This window comes from Pan paniscus, chromosome 5 (assembly GCF_029289425.2).
Source record: "Pan paniscus chromosome 5, NHGRI_mPanPan1-v2.0_pri, whole genome shotgun sequence".
NCBI lineage: Eukaryota > Metazoa > Chordata > Mammalia > Primates > Hominidae > Pan > Pan paniscus.
This window is the reverse complement of record NC_073254.2, coordinates 150,917,108-150,934,105: the sequence shown is the minus strand read 5'-3', so window position 1 is coordinate 150,934,105 and position 16,998 is coordinate 150,917,108. Positions and strand designations below refer to the sequence as shown.

General features: G+C 39.0%; 1 protein-coding gene across 30 annotated transcripts in view; it reads left to right on the top strand.

Moving 5' to 3' along the window:
• Positions 1-16,998, top strand: part of EPB41L2 (erythrocyte membrane protein band 4.1 like 2) — a 223,003-nt gene that overhangs the window by 136,901 nt on the left and 69,104 nt on the right. For all 30 annotated transcript variants that reach the window (XM_008952998.4, XM_008952986.4, XM_008953003.4 and 27 more), the window contains exon 4: positions 90-194. In XM_008952998.4, the coding sequence (XP_008951246.4) occupies positions 90-194 (105 nt within the window). The remainder of the gene's footprint in view (positions 1-89; positions 195-16,998) is intronic.

Genomic DNA, 16,998 nt, shown 5'->3' with positions numbered 1-16,998 from the left:
TAAATCATGTATCTGATATGATGTCTTAAATTTATAGCAGTCTTGGAATCTTTAGTACTTGAAAAGTAAAGTTATTATTTTTTCTCCAGAAACATGCCAAGGGACAAGTGTTATTTGACAAAGTGTGTGAACACCTCAATCTCTTGGAGAAAGACTACTTTGGACTTTTGTTTCAGGAAAGCCCTGAGCAGAAAGTAAGTGATTTCAAGTTTATTTTTATCTTTTTAGAACATATTGTATTTTTTTATTAACCAGTTTATCTCAGTTTAAAATTTAGCTTTAAAATAACTTAGGTGTTTATTATGACTTCACTGTGAAATTTGGTAAATACTGAAAAACTATCTTGTGTGGAGAGAAACCACCTGTAGCTTTTTGGTGTATGTGTATTTGTGTGTGTGCATGCATATGTGTACATGCTTTGCACTTACATCATGAGCAGACAGAATAGAATGTCATCAGTGGAAAAGTGATGTTCTGGCATAAAGAGAACACAGAATAAATGGTATTATTTTAATCACTTTTGGCTCTCAATCACTCAGTCTGGCCTTTCGGTATAAATAAGTAAAGAAGCTGGTCACATCTGCTCATATTGTGCAGTCACCTGTATGCTAGGTATTAAAGCATACCTGAAAGGCAGGGAAGGCGGCACATTGGAACGATTCTGTCTGAGGATACCAAGAACACTTGGTCACAGTGAAAGGGATTACTCTCCATAATCTAACATTCAAATCACAGTCAGCAGAACAGAGCAATCAATAGAAGAACAGAAGTGTGAATTTTATTTGCCTACATTGCTATCGTTGTTAGTATTTACATGTCCTATTAATGAAATATAAGATAGTAAGAGTGATAATTATATATACTTTAAGTTTTCTCAACTTGCTTAGCTTTAAATACTTGATATCTAATTTGTGGTTTAATTCCTTGTTTAGACTAAAGACAATTAAATTGCATACCTGCCTGCTGAATACTACATGAGTATTCTTAATAGAACTCTGTTTAGAGTACTGTTTTCAGACGTAATAGCACATTTGACTAAATAAACTAGGTTTTTTAGACTGTAAATTATAAGGTGGTCTTGATAATGTTTCCAATTATGTACTCTTCTGTTTGTCCTAAAAGCTGCAAAAGAGAAAGTGGTGGGAATTTGGCTAGGATTACCTACTTTTTTTGAGATTACATACTGGTAGATTCATAGGAGCATATAATATAATCTTTGTAAAGTAGAGGGACAATTCAGTATGTTGTACAATATGTAGAATAACATGTTCTCTTAGTAGGCATAGGATATACTACATTAAGAAATCTGGGCTAAGCGTGGTGGTTCATGCCTGTAATCCCAGCACTTTGGGAGGCCGAGGCGGGCGGATCACTTGAGGTCAGGAGTTCAAGACCAGCCTGGCCAACATGGTGAAATCCCGTCTTTACTAAAAATACAAAAATTAGCCGGGCGTGGTGGTGGGCACCTGTAATCTCAGCTACTCGGGAGGCTGAGGCAGGAGAATCTCTTGAACCCAGGAGGCAAAGGTTGCAGTGAGCCAAGATCACGCCACTGCACTCCAGCCTGGATGACAGAGTGAGACTCTGTCTCAAAAAAAAAAAAAAAAATCTGATATTTTTGAATTACTAGTTTTGCATAAGAAAAAGTAGTATTTAGTAGTATTTATTTAGATAGTAGGATATACTGTTTTTTTATTTTGACAACTCTCAATTTATGTGTCTACTTCATAGCTTTCACTGAATCTCAGACTCATATTCTTAATTGCCTACTGGATGTAGGAGTTGGCAATTCCCTCTGTCTGTCATCTACACATTTAGTACACACCTTGTTTGTTACTCTTTCTCCCCATTATTCTATGAATTCCTCGAGGGTAGAGGCCATGCCTTACTTATCTGTATAGCCTCCGTATATGTAGACATTAACTGCTATTTATTACCTGTGTGTTATATCACACCTATAAGGATGTCCACTCTCATGAAAATAGAAAATAGCAAGTGTTGGCAAGGATGTGGAGAGACTGGAGATGCTGTGTACTATGGGTAGGAAGGTAAACTGATACAACCACTCTGGAAAACAGTGTGGAAGTTCCACAGAAAATTAAAAATAGAACTAGTGGCCGGGCATGGTGGCTCACACCTGTAATCCCAGCACTTTGGGAGGCTGAGGCGGGCAGATCATGAGGTCAGGAGCTCGAGATCAGCCTGGCCAACATGGTGAAACCCCATCTCTACTATTAAAAATACAAAAATTAGTCGGGCATGGTGGCACGCGCCTGTAGTCCCAGCTACTTGGGATGCTGAGGCAGGAGAATCGTTTGAACCCGGGAGGTAGAGGTTGCAGTGAGCCGAGATTGTGGCATTGCACTCCAGCCTGGGCAACAAGAGCGAAACTGCATCTCAAAAAAAAAAAAAGAACTCCATGATCTAGCAGTCCCACTTCTGAGTATATATACAAAATAATTGAAAGCAAGGTCTTGAAGAGATATTTGTTTACCCATGTTTATTGCAGCATTATTCATAACAGCCAAGAGATGAAAGCAACATAAATGTCCATTAATGGGTAAATAAAGAAAATGTGGTGTATACATACAATGGAATATGTATGTACATATCAATACATACTCAGCCTTGAGAAAGAAGGAAATCCTGTCACGTGTTGTATCATGCATGGATTAACCTAGAGGACACCATGTTAAGTGAGTTAAAGCAGTCACTAAAAGACAAGCACTATAGGATTCCACTTATATGAGGTATCTAAAGTAGTCAGACTCATAGAAACAAAGAGTAGAATGGTGGTTGCTAGGGGCTGGGGGAGGGGGAGTTGAGGAATTGTTTAATGGGTAGTGTTTCAGTTTTGCAAGATGTAAAAGTTCTAGAGCTCTGTTGGACAATGAGAATGTAGTTTACATTACTCAACTGTATATTAATAAATGGTTAAAATGGCAAGTTTTATGTTATGTGTTTTTTACTACAATTAAAAATAATCCCACTACCTGTGTACAAACCAGCGTGCTCGCTGCTGAGGCTCTAACCGTAAACGGTGAGGACGTGACTCTGCCCTCAGAGATGCCCCTGCTTATGTTTTAGTTGAGAAGGCAGAGTGAAAAAGCTAATTCTGCAGTTAGTGAATTTTGATTACTACTCTGCAGGAAAAAGTCAGGATGCTAACAGGAGGACTCTGCTTAGGAGGAAGTGATCCTTAAGCAGAAACCTCATGTGTGAGTGGACTTTGGCTGGGTGATGGGACATGGGAAGCACATACACGAGGCCCTGAGACTGGAGCAGCTGTCTGCTTAAAAACTGGAAAGAAGCCTGGTGTGGGTTAGTAAGGGGAGAATGAGATTAGGCTAGGGGAAAGACTGGGTGTTAACAAGGCTCAGGTCATGCAGGGCCACTTAAGGCTATATGTTAAGGCTTGGGACATTTCCTTTTTGCTAAGAAAAATGGCAAACCATTGATAGGCTGAAGCAAGGATATGAGATGACCAGTTTTGTCTTTAAAAAGGTCACTTTGGTTGATGGGTGGCATGGGATGAGAGGGGACTTGAGTAGGGCTGTACACCCAAAGCACAAAAGTAGCCTTGAGTAAGGTTTTGGCAGTGGAAGTAGAAAAGCAAATGATTGAAGAGAGAATGAGGAAGGAGGCTGACTCAATCTGATGAATGATTGAACATGAAGGATGACAGATACCAAGAATTAAGGCCTGGGTTTCTGGATGGTTGGAGTTGTTCAGTAAGAAGGGTAGGAGGACTCGACTGGGGGGTTGGTAGGCCATATCGTGAGTGTAGTTTCTGACATATTGAGTTTTAGGTTCAATAACTTATGGAAAGAGCTAAGTAAATAAATGAATTTAGTTTTGGAGGTGTCTTAAAGAATGACAGCTTGCATGGGACAAATACTCCACTCTAGGTATAATCTGTCTTAGCAGTGCAGGGTGCATGGGGTAGCTTTATTTCCTGATGTGAATATAATATTCATATGGAGGCTTGTAACCAGGAGTACTTCTTTGTAACTTACTTGTTTTTAAAAAAATCAGAGGTGGCTTTTACCTTGCAAATATTCCAAATAAAATATAAATGGCTGTTAACAGCTGATCATTCTGGTATTCTCACTAGGCAGCAGGCGCCTTCCCTGTGTTGTCTCATGTAGTTCTCAGAATAACCCTAAAAGGTAGGTACTATTAACTACACTTTATAGATGCAGAAATTTGAGGCATAGAGGAAGTTAAAGAAGTCACCCAAGGTCACCTAGCCAATAAATGTTGGTGATAAGATTCAAATTCAGGCAAAAAACTGAGAAGAAAAAAATACATTTTAGATTTTAAGGAAAATGCCAACAGTTGTAAACCTTCTGTCAGTCAAGGTAAAAATGGGCACAGTTTTTCATAGCTATCACAACTGGAAGTAGAAGAATACCATGTTGCCTCAGAGGAATTTTTCATGTTCTCAAATTCTGAAAGTCACCTTGCAAGACTTTAAACATAGTGTGTTGAAGGACATTGTAAGCTGAGTTCCTAGGATGAGTTTCACAGTTGTCATTTCTATTATATTGTCAACAAATTTAAGGGCATGAGCTAACTTATTGATGGTGATTCTGTGATGGTCTGCGCCAGTGCTGCTCAAAAGAGACTTCTTCCTTTGTGTTAGAATCACCTGGGAGACAGATTTTCAATTAGGAATCTTATTTATCTCTCTTCTTCCTCCATTGTTCGTAAACACACGTGCGTGCATGTGCGCATATGCACACACACATAGAAATGCACATTCATTGGGTATGCCATGATTCCTTCCTTTCCAGTTAAAAAATAGTGCCATTACTGTTTAATTTACATATAGGATGTTGAAGGATGTTATGGGCTGTGCTTCCAGCAGGGATATGTCCTATTCCTCAGATATGTTGGGACAGAAAACAGATTAACCTTTGGTCAGGTTGATATTTTCAAGTATATAGCTTTCCAGTAATCTAATTCAGTGATAGAGCTTAATATACCCTGTCCTAAATACCAGCTGGACATTTATTAGGGACTAGATAGGAGAGACACTTGCAAGTTTTACTACCTGACAAGGGCCTGTGGTATGAATATTTTATATTGTTATATTAAAGCAGATCTATAAATTTTGGAAATCATATGAGCAGTTTAGTGTTGACATTCTATTATAGCTATTGAGAATTACGGCCAGTATTCTGGATGTGGGCAGGGAAGGGACATTATTATAGCTATTGAGAATTACGGCCAGTATTCTGGATGTGGGCAGGGAAGGGACATTTTGCACAGAAGAAAAGTAATCGTTCCAGCATGAATGATCATGATGTGGGTGCGGAGTTTAAAGTTGTCCGGAGGGCTGGAGGATGTGGCAGTTCCAGCCTCTCTGAATAGGAAAGACCTGTGAGGGGTAGGCAAGCTGGCAGGGGGAGGTAGGGACTCGTGTTGCAGCTGTGTTTTCTCATGAGCACGCTGTTTTAACTTAGATCATGGGTTAATTTGGGGTGACTTTGTGGGGAGTGCTAATGGAGTTCATGGGAAAGCAGCTGGAAAAATAAGCAAATATCATTCTTTGGATCTTGTATCTCATGCTGAGGAATCTAGATTTTAAGTAGGAAGTAACGTGGTCAGATTTGCATATCAGAAAGAACCTGTTGATGGTGTGGAGCGAGATGATAGGGGACTGAGACCAGAGGCAGGAAGGTCAGGAGACAGTTGCGGTAGTCTAGTCTAGAGGTGATGAAAACCAGGGCAGTGGTACTAGGAGTGAAGAGGAAAGGACAGAGATTCTGTGTAGGTAATGTCGGCCGGACTTTGTGACTGCCACCTCTTAGCTATGACAGCGAGGGGAGAGTTGAGGAAAAGTCCTAGGTTTCAGGGTTGGGTAGCTGGGGAGCTTGATGGAGACTTTTACACAGGGACCTTGGAGGAAGAGCAGCAGTTTGAGGTATGCTAGGGAGCGGAGATGGAACTTAATTTTTATTTTGCCAAGTTGGACACATTTGTAAGCTGTTGGCTAGATTGGGGATCAGGGAGTAGGTGAAGGATGAAGAAATTTAAAAGTAAAGAATTTGAGAGGCCAGGTATGGTGGCTCATACCTGTAATCCCAGCACTTTAAGAGGCCCAGGCGGGAGGATCAGTTGAGCCCAGGAATTTGAGACCAGCCTGGGCAACATAGTGAGACTCTGTCTCTAGAAAAAAATTAAAAAATTAGCCAGGCATAGTGGCATATACCTTTAGTTCCAGCTATTCGGAGGAGGGGAGAGGGGTGCTGAGGTGGGAGGATCACTTGAGCCCAGTAGGTCAAGGCAGCAATGAGCTGTGATTGCACCACTGCACTTTCGCCTAGGTGACAGAGCAAGACCCTGCCTAAAAAGAAGAAATTTGACAGTGAGTGTAAATTGTTGTTTAAAGAAGTGTTTGGCTGTGGAGAAAAGAACAGATGGGAGAATGATACTAGAGGATGTAAACCTGCAATGTCCAGTACAAGTTTTCATGATGATGAAATGTTTGATACCTACACTGTCCAGCATGGCAGCCATTAGCTGCATATGGCTATTGATCACTTGAAAGAGGGCTAGTGTGTCCGAGGAAATAGACTTAAATTTTATTTACTGTAAGTAATTTAAATTGAAATAGCCTCTTGTGACCAGTGGCTATCATATTGCACAGTGGTGACAGTTTACTGAGAGTTTTGGGGTTGGCAGATTTACTTTGATGGAAATAACTTTGACTTTAGCTATGAGAAAACCCAAGAGAAGTTATGTTTGAAGAAAGAGGAGAGTGACTATGATGATGAAAGTCATGAAGAGGATTAGTCTTGAATAAAGATGTTATGTCATCCTGAGTCTGCAAGAAACAGAATAAAAGGTGGTGCAGTTGTTAAAAAAAAAAAAATCTTAGTTGAGCAAATTGTAGTCTCCAATCTCTGTGAAATAGAGGGTAAAAGCATTTGCTTAAGAGTGAGTAGGGTAGCAGTGGGACAAGAGAAGGAGCCAACCAAGAATTAGTATGTGGATTGCTGTTAATAGTTCTGCTGAGATTGTGGGGGTCCTACATTTGGGATGGCAGCAGAATATATTTGTGTGTGTTTTTCTCTAATTGCCATTAGCAACCTTAGTGTCATAGCTGAAAAATGGAGTATTAGCAGGGTTCTCAGTTGACTATGTTCATGGAGGCAATAGTAAGAGGATGCAGGATTGTGAAATCTGAAGTTGCTGATGAGATGTAATTAAGCTGATTATTCACAGGGTCACAGGAAAGAAAATTACTGAAGCTGTAATAGGCTGATACATTGGGAGAACATGGCTGGGGCAAAGGATGAATGTTCAAAGATGTTGAAGAGTAGGTACAGTGGGGATACATGGGTAGAAAATTAGAGGGAGAGGAAATGATTGCATCTGAGAATGAGCTGATGAAGTCTAATGAGGTGAAGAGCTATGTGATGATGACAGGACCCAGGGTGTGGCTGTGAAAGGGGATGGCTGAAGTCAAGGAGACAGATTAAGGTCATTAAGGAAGAAAATACTAAGATAAAGGTACATTTGTTTGGGTCTACTGTAGCGTTCTTATTGACAGAAAGACACTAATGCTAAATAAGGAATTCATAATTCCTTATTATACATGGTAGTTTCTCTTATGAAAGGTAAGATGAACATATAAAATTAGACACATGCTTTGTATATAGGCTTTAACTCAAAAACTTTGGGAACTTAAGAATGAGGTGTCCTTTCTGAGACATTCACTTTTCAGGAGTGAATATTTAAATATAATTAGCAATATCTTTAATTATTCATATATAATCTGATTTGCTATAACTTTTATGTTGTGTAATTTTTAAAAATTTCTATCTGCTTATGTAGACAAAATCCAGTCCTCAAGACATCTAGGCAAAACAACTCTTATTCTTCCACTATAGATTTGTATGGTATCCTATTTTTTCCCCACATAAATTTATTACTATTATACTAACTCAGCTCAATCAGTCCTGCTCTGTTTAAATCCCATGCAGTTTTAACAACAGAATATAATGATGTAAGGATCTTTCCTTTCCATGCCGAATATTATCTGTACTTATGGGAAATTTTGATTCTTAATTCAACCCATTTTAAAGTAAAGGTGAGTGAAAACCACGATTATTTGTATACAAATTTTTCATGGAGAGAAAATCTACACATTTGTTTGGTTTTAATACAGTACTATATCTCTCATGGTTGAGACACTGAGGTCAAAGTCTTTTTAGTTCATTCTAGGTATGAAAAATCTGTCATTGTTAGTGTTAAAGCTTTTTTAATGTCTATTGAGAGTGCTTATATAAACTTTACTATGGAAAATGTTGTTAAAAATATGTGGAATCAAACAACATGTTATTCAATATGGAATTCCAAGTCCATATAGTTCTTGTATTCATGTCTAAATGAAACCATCGTTAAGGGTTTTGGACTCTCTTTAAAGGGAAAAATATTGTCTTGAATTTTTGATGTTAATAGTTTGGCATTTGGCCCCAAATGACATTATAATGTCATTTTGCTGCAAGCTATATTGAAAAAGGAGCTTGTTAGAAATGTAGTTGATATTCACGGCTAACTTTATGAAAATTAGTTGAAGCAGTCATCTAATAGACCATTTTGTTCCAGAAACTAGAACTAAAAACTCAAATATTAAACTGTTTGCATATATAAACTATTCTTTAATAAAGTTCTACATTCAATCTAGTTAAACTTTATAATCCCACATTCTCCCAGATGTGTAGTGAATGTTTCACTGTGATACAGTGCCTGTAACTTTTCTCCTAACACCAGCATTATGGTAGAGTTCTCTTAAACCCAATTTAGGCAAAGGTATATTAAAGGGGATCTGTTTCAGCACTATAAATTCCTGTGAGAAAATGCAGATTCTAGACAAAACTACTTTTAACATTTAGTAATACACTGTGAATTGGGTTGAATTTGTTAATTTCTCTTACCTGGCCAAATTAGAGATCACCTAAAGCAAGTGAGGAAGGCATGGCGAGGCATTTGAGAAACTTTGAACTCTGGGGTCTTAGGGTCTAACTTAAAGGAGAATTAAATGAATGACATAGATTTTTTGGGGGGGAAAGGAACTGTTAAAGAAAAACTTATTCTAACACTTGTTAAAATGGTAAGGCAGACTTTATTCAGGACTGTTGTAATAGGTATAAGGACCTTTGCAGTGGGGTTTTGCAGTAGGCAAGAGAGATTGGGCTCAGCTCCAAATACGACAAGGAGAAGTGGAAATTTATAGTCAAGGAGCAGGGTGGGGGTTAGTAGATGGGAAACTAATAAGAGGAAACATCAGGGGTGCACTTAGGGGAATTCTGGTTAAACCAAGCTAACAGGATTCTTGTTGAAGGCAGGTGAGGGTGATCTGATATCACTTGGGGGATGGTGGAGGATGAGGAGCCCCATCAGATATCAAGGGTAATTAGTTATCAAGGGTGGGGGTTTCCCACTAAACCAACTTATTAACAGGATTCTTGCTAAAGTTGGATGGTGTGTAGATGGACACAGAAGTCTAAAACCTGAAGCCTAATTGGGAAGAGGATTCAGAGGAGCCTGACTAAAGTTTGGTCAAGAAAAGACTCTTTGTCTTAACTAGAAGATGGATTTTATGACTGTATTTTGGGTTGTTATCCAGATCAAGCATGGTTAGGACCCTGCTGTGGACAACTGCGCACCCAGACTACTAATGCCAGTTGATGACTGTGGTTGCATATCTCTTGTCAGGTGAAAGTGGTTAGCAAGTAGAATAAAAAGACCTGGAATTCTTTGGTACAGCTGCTTATTGTGATGGGGAGGAGTTCAAAGGAACACTTAGATATGGGAATGTGGAAACTGTGCCCTGCCAGGGCTTTCTGCAGGAAGCTGTCAAAAATTAGAAGGTTTACTCAGTGAAGGCTGACAAGCCAGTAGGACTTGAAAAATGTCTCTCTATATTGAGCTTTCAGGAAAAGAAAGAAATTTCTACATAAAAAGAACTCTAGGGCTATCCTACTCAAAGAGTGGTCCAAGGACCAGCAGCGTTGGCGCCACGCAGAAGCTTCTTAGAAATGAAGAACTCTAGTGCTCACCCTAGACCTGCTGAAATAGACTTTATTTTGGCTAGATGTTCAGGTGATTCATACGCACCTTTAAAGTTTGAGAAGCATTGATGTAGGGATAAACTGTTCTTTTGATGTAGCAGAGAGCATTACAGGAGTTTGAAATGTCATGAAAGCCACGGGAGGAGGGGAGTCCTAGTGGGCCCATGTGGTTCATGGTCCCAGAAGTGTTCAAATATTCATAGCCACTGAGGCAAGAGTTAGGCCGTTCCCCAAATATGGACATTTGGACCATTATTCTGAGGTTCTTTCTAACACTGGTATTCTATGAATATAAATACAGTATTAGGATTCATAATTAAGCTTTTTTTCCCCCCTAGATGTTTCTGTCACTAGAGCATAATTGAGAATCATCTTTAACACTTTTTCTGGGAACCCGTAATGAAAATGTTGTAGGGGAAATGTCATAAGACAAGACTTTCATCCTCAGATTTGTGGCAAATAAAGAGTAAGATTAAGGAGATTCTCTAATTAACTAATAGAAAGATTTTAGTGTAAAATACATATAAGTACAGCTATTCACTGTGCTGCTTAGTTAAAAAAAATTCTGTAACCTTTTAAGGCAGGAAAAAAAAAATCCCACCTCTTTTTGTGCCTTGAATTCCTTTGGCAGTCTGCTGAATTCTATAGGCTGCTTCTCAGAACAGTGTTTTCAATGTATAACTATAATAAAAGTACACAGGGCTACAAAGAAAGCCAATAACTACATAACATTCCCAAAATAGTAATCTAAAATTGGAGACAAAGTAATAGGTATGTATATTAGTCTGTTTTCATACTGCTGATAAAGACATACCTGAGGCTGGGCAATTTACAAAAGAAAGAGGTTTACAATTCCACATGGCTGGGGAGGCCTCACAATCATGGCAGAAGGCAAGGAGGAGCAAGTCACATCTTACATGGATGGTGGCAGGCAGAGAGAGAGCTTGTGCAGAGAAACTCCCGTTTTTAAAACCATTAGATCTCGTGAGACCCATTCACTATCATGAGACAGCATGAAGATCTGCCCCCATGATTCACTCATCTCCCACCAGGCCCCTCCCACAACAAGTCAGAATCATGGGAGATACAAGATGAGATTTGGGTAGGGACTCAGAGCCAAACCATATCATTATGTGTTTTTATTTATATATTAATCATCAGTATCAAATCTAGTAGCTACTGTGACTTCAAAATATTGGCTAGCATAAATGGTATTTTAAGATCTGCAGCTACTACAATGTGATGTGGAAATGTTTTTGATTTCTGCAGGTGACAAAGAGGTTCTGCTGATATTAACGAGGTTTTTTTCTGCTGTGTTCCTAATTGACAGTGATGCTAAGTTTCAGTTAGAAGTTAGTAAAAATAAAAATGGAACATATTTCCCCAAACTTGAGTTCGTTACCTCCCAATTTCATGTTTGAAGGTGATTTAACAATACTTGCTATTCTAAGGCCACATTTTAATTTTATTTTACTTCTGTTGGAAGCCTGTTTTAGGATTCCTTATAACTTTTATTATTAGTCTCTTATTTTACCTGATGTTCATTTAGGAGATAAATATTTACTGTGTTCATGTTTTGGGTTTGGATTAGGGAATGGAGAGGAGAAAGTAAGGAGAATACTGAATTGAGTAAGTGACTGTTCCTGCTCTTAAGTAGTTGGCAAAATCCTTGTTTTATTTTTTTTAATAAACCAAGATAAATTTTATTGAAATCTGATATAGGTCAGCTCTCGAGTTTTGCATGGTTGCTTATACCTTAATGTTTGGGAAACACTGAGAAGATCCCTGTCTTGCCTGATCTTGAATTGCCTGAAGCTGTCACTTTCCTGAGTTCCTTCCCTGGAGAATGTTTTAGGATGTTCTGGGCAGTTGTCCATGGACAAAGCTGTCTTTTAAAAAATTTGCCGGGTGGATTTTTACCATCGGCCAAGAAGTAGAAAAGCTTAGCTGGATAATACTTTAACATGTACATAGAAGCTCTTAGACTAGTCATATAGAAAGGGCTTGGTTTTCATTTCATCTCGCCTGTGAATACAGTGACCCTATTTTGTGAACCGAAAGTCTGATTTATTAACTTTTTGTGGGTAGAAATATTCATATAGAGATTAAGTTCTTTAATGTATATAACACATCACCTATGGATATATAAAATTATGTGAAGAAGAGATATATACCAAAAGATGATAATTTAGTTTTATTATTGCAAATAGTGATCTACTAATGATGATCTGCTGGGAAAGTACTTGTATGCATATTTATTCTTCAGGCTTGAATATTGTTTGAAAAGAACTACCCTATGAGGTAGATGTTGTGATCCCCATTTTGTGTTTGAGGAAATTGAGGCTTAAAGAAGCCAAGGAATGTGCCCAAGTTAGAGTTGATGGAAAACCAGAATTTGACTGCGTGTATTTCTGATTCCACGGTTTATATATGTGGCCACAGCAGACAAATCTTTAAGTCTAAAACCTGGCAATGAATACTGTAATGTATCATGGGGTGAGGGCGGTTGTTGTATGTTGTGCACACACACCCTCATGCATTTTTCTCATTCTCTGATGGCATTTTCCATCTTTTTGTGTCTGCTTCTTGGTCTGCTCAACCCTCCTCCTTAAGTGTCAAACCAAGAAATTAATTTTTATTATTTACTGTATTTATTTAAAAGTTTTGTTTGTTATTTCTTTGTAACTGGTAATGCAGATCATTAACTTGTATTTCTTTTAAGTCATTTAAGTCATTTTTTTTTTTACTTAGGAATTTATGATGCTATACCCCACTTACCATCTAAGTACTCATTAGAGATACGTATTCAAGTAAAAATAAATGTAATAAAAGTAATATAACTTGTGATCATTTAAGATGATCACAGCATGGAGAGGAAGGAGGCAAGCAAGGGGCATATATCAGTCAGCAGGTATTAATTTAGTTCTCACTGGTTGCCTAAAACTGTATTAAGTACCCTGGAAGATATAAATAATATGGTCTGTTCCAGCCCTTGCAAAGTTGTAGTACTGGGGAGTGAGAAGACAGCCTTAATGCTTGGCAGGAATGGAACTTACAGTGTGAAAGTGAATGTGGTTAGGAAAGGGAAAACGAGGTGAGGAAGTCATGCTGCTGTTTGATCACATCAGGTAAACCCCGCCCACTTAGTCTTTGGATGGTTGAAAGCAAGCCATTTCAGCCTTCAGTAATCTGTCTGGCAGTGTTGTGGAAAGTGGCCTGAGAATGACACCAAGTCTGAATTTGGCTGTCTGACTTGTCACTCATATTGCTGGGTTTATAGAGCTGACTCTTACCATGCCCTATAGAAACTGTTAGGTAATTTGTACAAGGGCCGGGTGCTTTAGGTGAGAATAGAAGGTGCCAGGTGGCTGGGACACAGGGTTAGTCCTTGGGGTCACAGGCTTCCACCATCTTCTGGAACAGAGAAGGGTCCTTTGTTGCTCTTCTGTACCGGGGATCTATATCACTGCTCACACTTAATGAAATTGGGGATTTGGAAGGGTCTGTCTTTAAGACCAGCACTTTCTCCTCTACTGTCTTATTTCTCTGTGTTAATATTCTGGGGACTTTTTTTTTTCTTTTCAATTTGGCGCCATCCAATTCCGTTTTTCTTGCTATGGTTGTTCCTTGGGTGAAAATTCCACCCATTTGCCCCTTTCTCACCTCTCTCCCAGCCTCCAACCAGTCTGGGCTAGAGGCTGAATGATGTGTTTTTTCATTCTTGTGCACTTATCGAGGCTGGTCATTTGTGAGCCAGCTGTTGGGTGGGACAGCAGCTGCAGTGCATGCAAACTGAATGGCAGGCTGTCTTCTGAAGGGGGAATTAGAGCTGCTCCCTCACATGGCACTGGAGGCACCCTTAGAGAGGCCTGCTGCCCCTCACATCAGTAGTGCATGCAGCTGGGACACCAGTAATATGAAACTAGACCATGCTCTGGTAGTTCTTTATTGAGAGGTTTGAATATAACCAGTGTTAGAACAGAGCCATGTACACCTTGGATCCTTGCTACCCCGAGTGTGGGCCATGAACAGTAGTGAAACCCGAGGGGCCATGCGGCTCTGCTTTCACAGCATCTTACTGTTTTACTTTTTAATAGTGTCAGTTAATGTTCTGTTATACCATTTTAATATGGTATTAAGACAGCAGGTTATTTTCTGTGTACTAATAAGCATTTTAATTGTTTGCTTTATATATCTGAATAAAATTCTGTTTAAGCACAGATGTTATAATACAGTGGTCCCCAACCTGTTTGGCAACAGGGACCGGTTTTGTGGAAGACAATTTTTCCACAGACCGGGGCGGGGGTGAGGGAATGGTTTTGGCATGGAACTGCTCCACCTCAGATCATCAAGCGTTAGTCAGAGTCTCATAAGGAGTGTGCAGCCTAGATCCCTCTCTTGTGCAGTTCACAGTAGGGTTTGTGCTCCTCTGAGAGTCTAATGCGGGTGGTGATCTGACAGGAGGCAGTGCTCAGGTGGTAATGCCCACTTACCTGCTGTTCACGTCCTGCTGTGCAGCCCAGTTCCTAATAGGCCACGATCGGTACCAGTCCATGGGATGGGGGTTGAGGACCCCTGTTACATTATTTTGGACACTGCTTAGAATCAGTAAAACTTAATTAGACTCATTTATTTGAATTAGTTTATTGTACCTCAAAAACTGCACTTCTCCTATGTTAGTGATAACTTGAGGGTAGAAAAATGTAAATATAAAAATATAAACAAAAAAATCTAAATTTTTTATTGGACTTTTGCTTGTAGCTTCGAAAAACAAAAATTTAATGTCCTTGGGTGGTTCGAACCTAGTGGTTTAAATTTGGTCTTTTTTGCTTTAAGATGCTGTAACAGTTTCCTAGCATTTTTTTAAAGCTTTCTTTTTTGTTGTTTAATTGGAGAGTTTACTTAACTTCCATTGGACGTAACTATTGACTTGTTTTCTTTTTTTTTTATTATTATTATACTTTAAGTTCTGGGATACATGTGCAGAACGTGCAGGTTTGTTACATAGGTATACACGTGCCATGGTGGTTTGCTGCACTCATCAACCCCCGTCGTCTACATTAAGTATTTCTCCTAATGCTGTCCCTCCCCTAGCCCCCCACACCCCAACAGGCCCTGATGTGTGATGTTCCCCTCTCCGTGTCCATGTGTTCTCATTGTTCAACTCCCACTTATGAGTGCGAATATGCAGGTTTTCTGTTCCTGTGTTAGTTTGCTGAGAATGATGGTTTCCAGCTTCATCCATGTCCCTGCAAAGGACAAGAACTCATCCTTTTTTATGGCTGCATAGTATTTCGTGGTGTATATGTGCCACATTTTCTTTATCCAGTCTATCATTGATGGGCATTTGAGTTGGTTCCAAGTCATTGCTATTGTGAATAGTGCTGCAATAAACATATGTGTGCATGTGTCCTTATAGAAGAACGATTTATAATCCTTTGGGTATATACCCAGTAATGGGATGGCTGGGTCAAATGGTGTTTCTAGTTCTAGATCCTTGAGGAATCACCACACTGTCTTCCACAATGGTTGAACTAATTTACACTCCCACCAACAGTGTAAAAGTGTTCCTGTTTCTCCACATCCTCTTCAGCATCTGTTGTTTTCCTGACTTTTTAACGATCGCCATTCTAACTGGCGTGAGATGGTGTCTCATTGTGGATTTGATTTGCATTTCTCTAATGACCAGTGATGATGAGCTTTTTTTCATATGTTTGTTGGCCACATAAATGTCTTCTTTTGAGAAGTGTCTGTTCATATCCTTCACCCACTTTTTGATGGAGTTATTTTTTTCTTGTAAATTTCTTTAAGTTCCTTGTAGATTCTGGATATTAGCCCTTTGTCAGATGGATAGATTGCAAAAATTTTCTCCCATTCTGTAGGTTACCTGTTCACTCTGATGATAGTTTCTTTTGCTGTGCAGAAGCTCTTTAGTTTAATTAGATCTCATTTGTCAATTTTGGCTTTTGTTGCCATTGCTTTTGGTGTTTTAGAAATGAAGGCTTTGCCCATGCCTATGTCCTGAATGGTATTGCCTAGGTTTTCTTCTAGGATTGTTATGGTTTTAGTCTTATGTTTAAGTCTTTAATCCATCTTGAGTTAATTTTCTATAAGGTGTAAGGAAGGAGTCCAGTTTCAGTTTTCGGCATATGGCTAGCCAGTTTTCCCAACATCATTTATTAAATAGGGAATCCTTTCCTCATTGCTTGTTTTTGTCACATTTGTCAAAAATCAGATGGTTGTAGATGTGTGGTGTTATTTCTGAGGCATCTGTTCTGTTCCATTGGTCTATATATCTGTTTTGGTACCAGTACCATGCTGTTTTGGTTACTGTAGCCTTGTAATGTAGTTTGAAGTCAGGTAGTGTGATGCCTCCAGCTTTGTTCTTTTTGTTTAGGATTGTCTTGGCTATATGGGCTCTTTTTTGGTTCCATATGAAATTTAAGGTAGTTTTTTCTAATTCTGTGAAGAAAGTCAATGGTAGCTTGATGGAGATAGCATTGAATCTATAAATTATTTTGGGCAGTATGATCATTTTCACGATATTGATTCTTCCTATCCATGAGCATGGGATGTTTTTCCATTTGTTTGTGTCCTCTCTTATTTCCTTGTGCAGTGCTTTGTAGTTCTCCTTGAAGAGGTCCTTCACATTCCTTGTAAGTTGTATTCCTAGGTATTTTATTCTCTTAGTAGCAATTGTGAATGGGAGTTCACTCATCATTTGGCTCTCTATTATTGGTATATAGGAATGCTTGTGATTTTCGCACATTGATTTTGTATCCTGAGACTTTGCTGAAGTTGCTTATCAGCTTAAGGAGATTTTGGGCTGAGACAATGGGGTTTTCTAAATATACAATCATGTCATCTGCAAACAGAGACAATTTGACTTCCTTTCTTCCTATTTGAATACCCT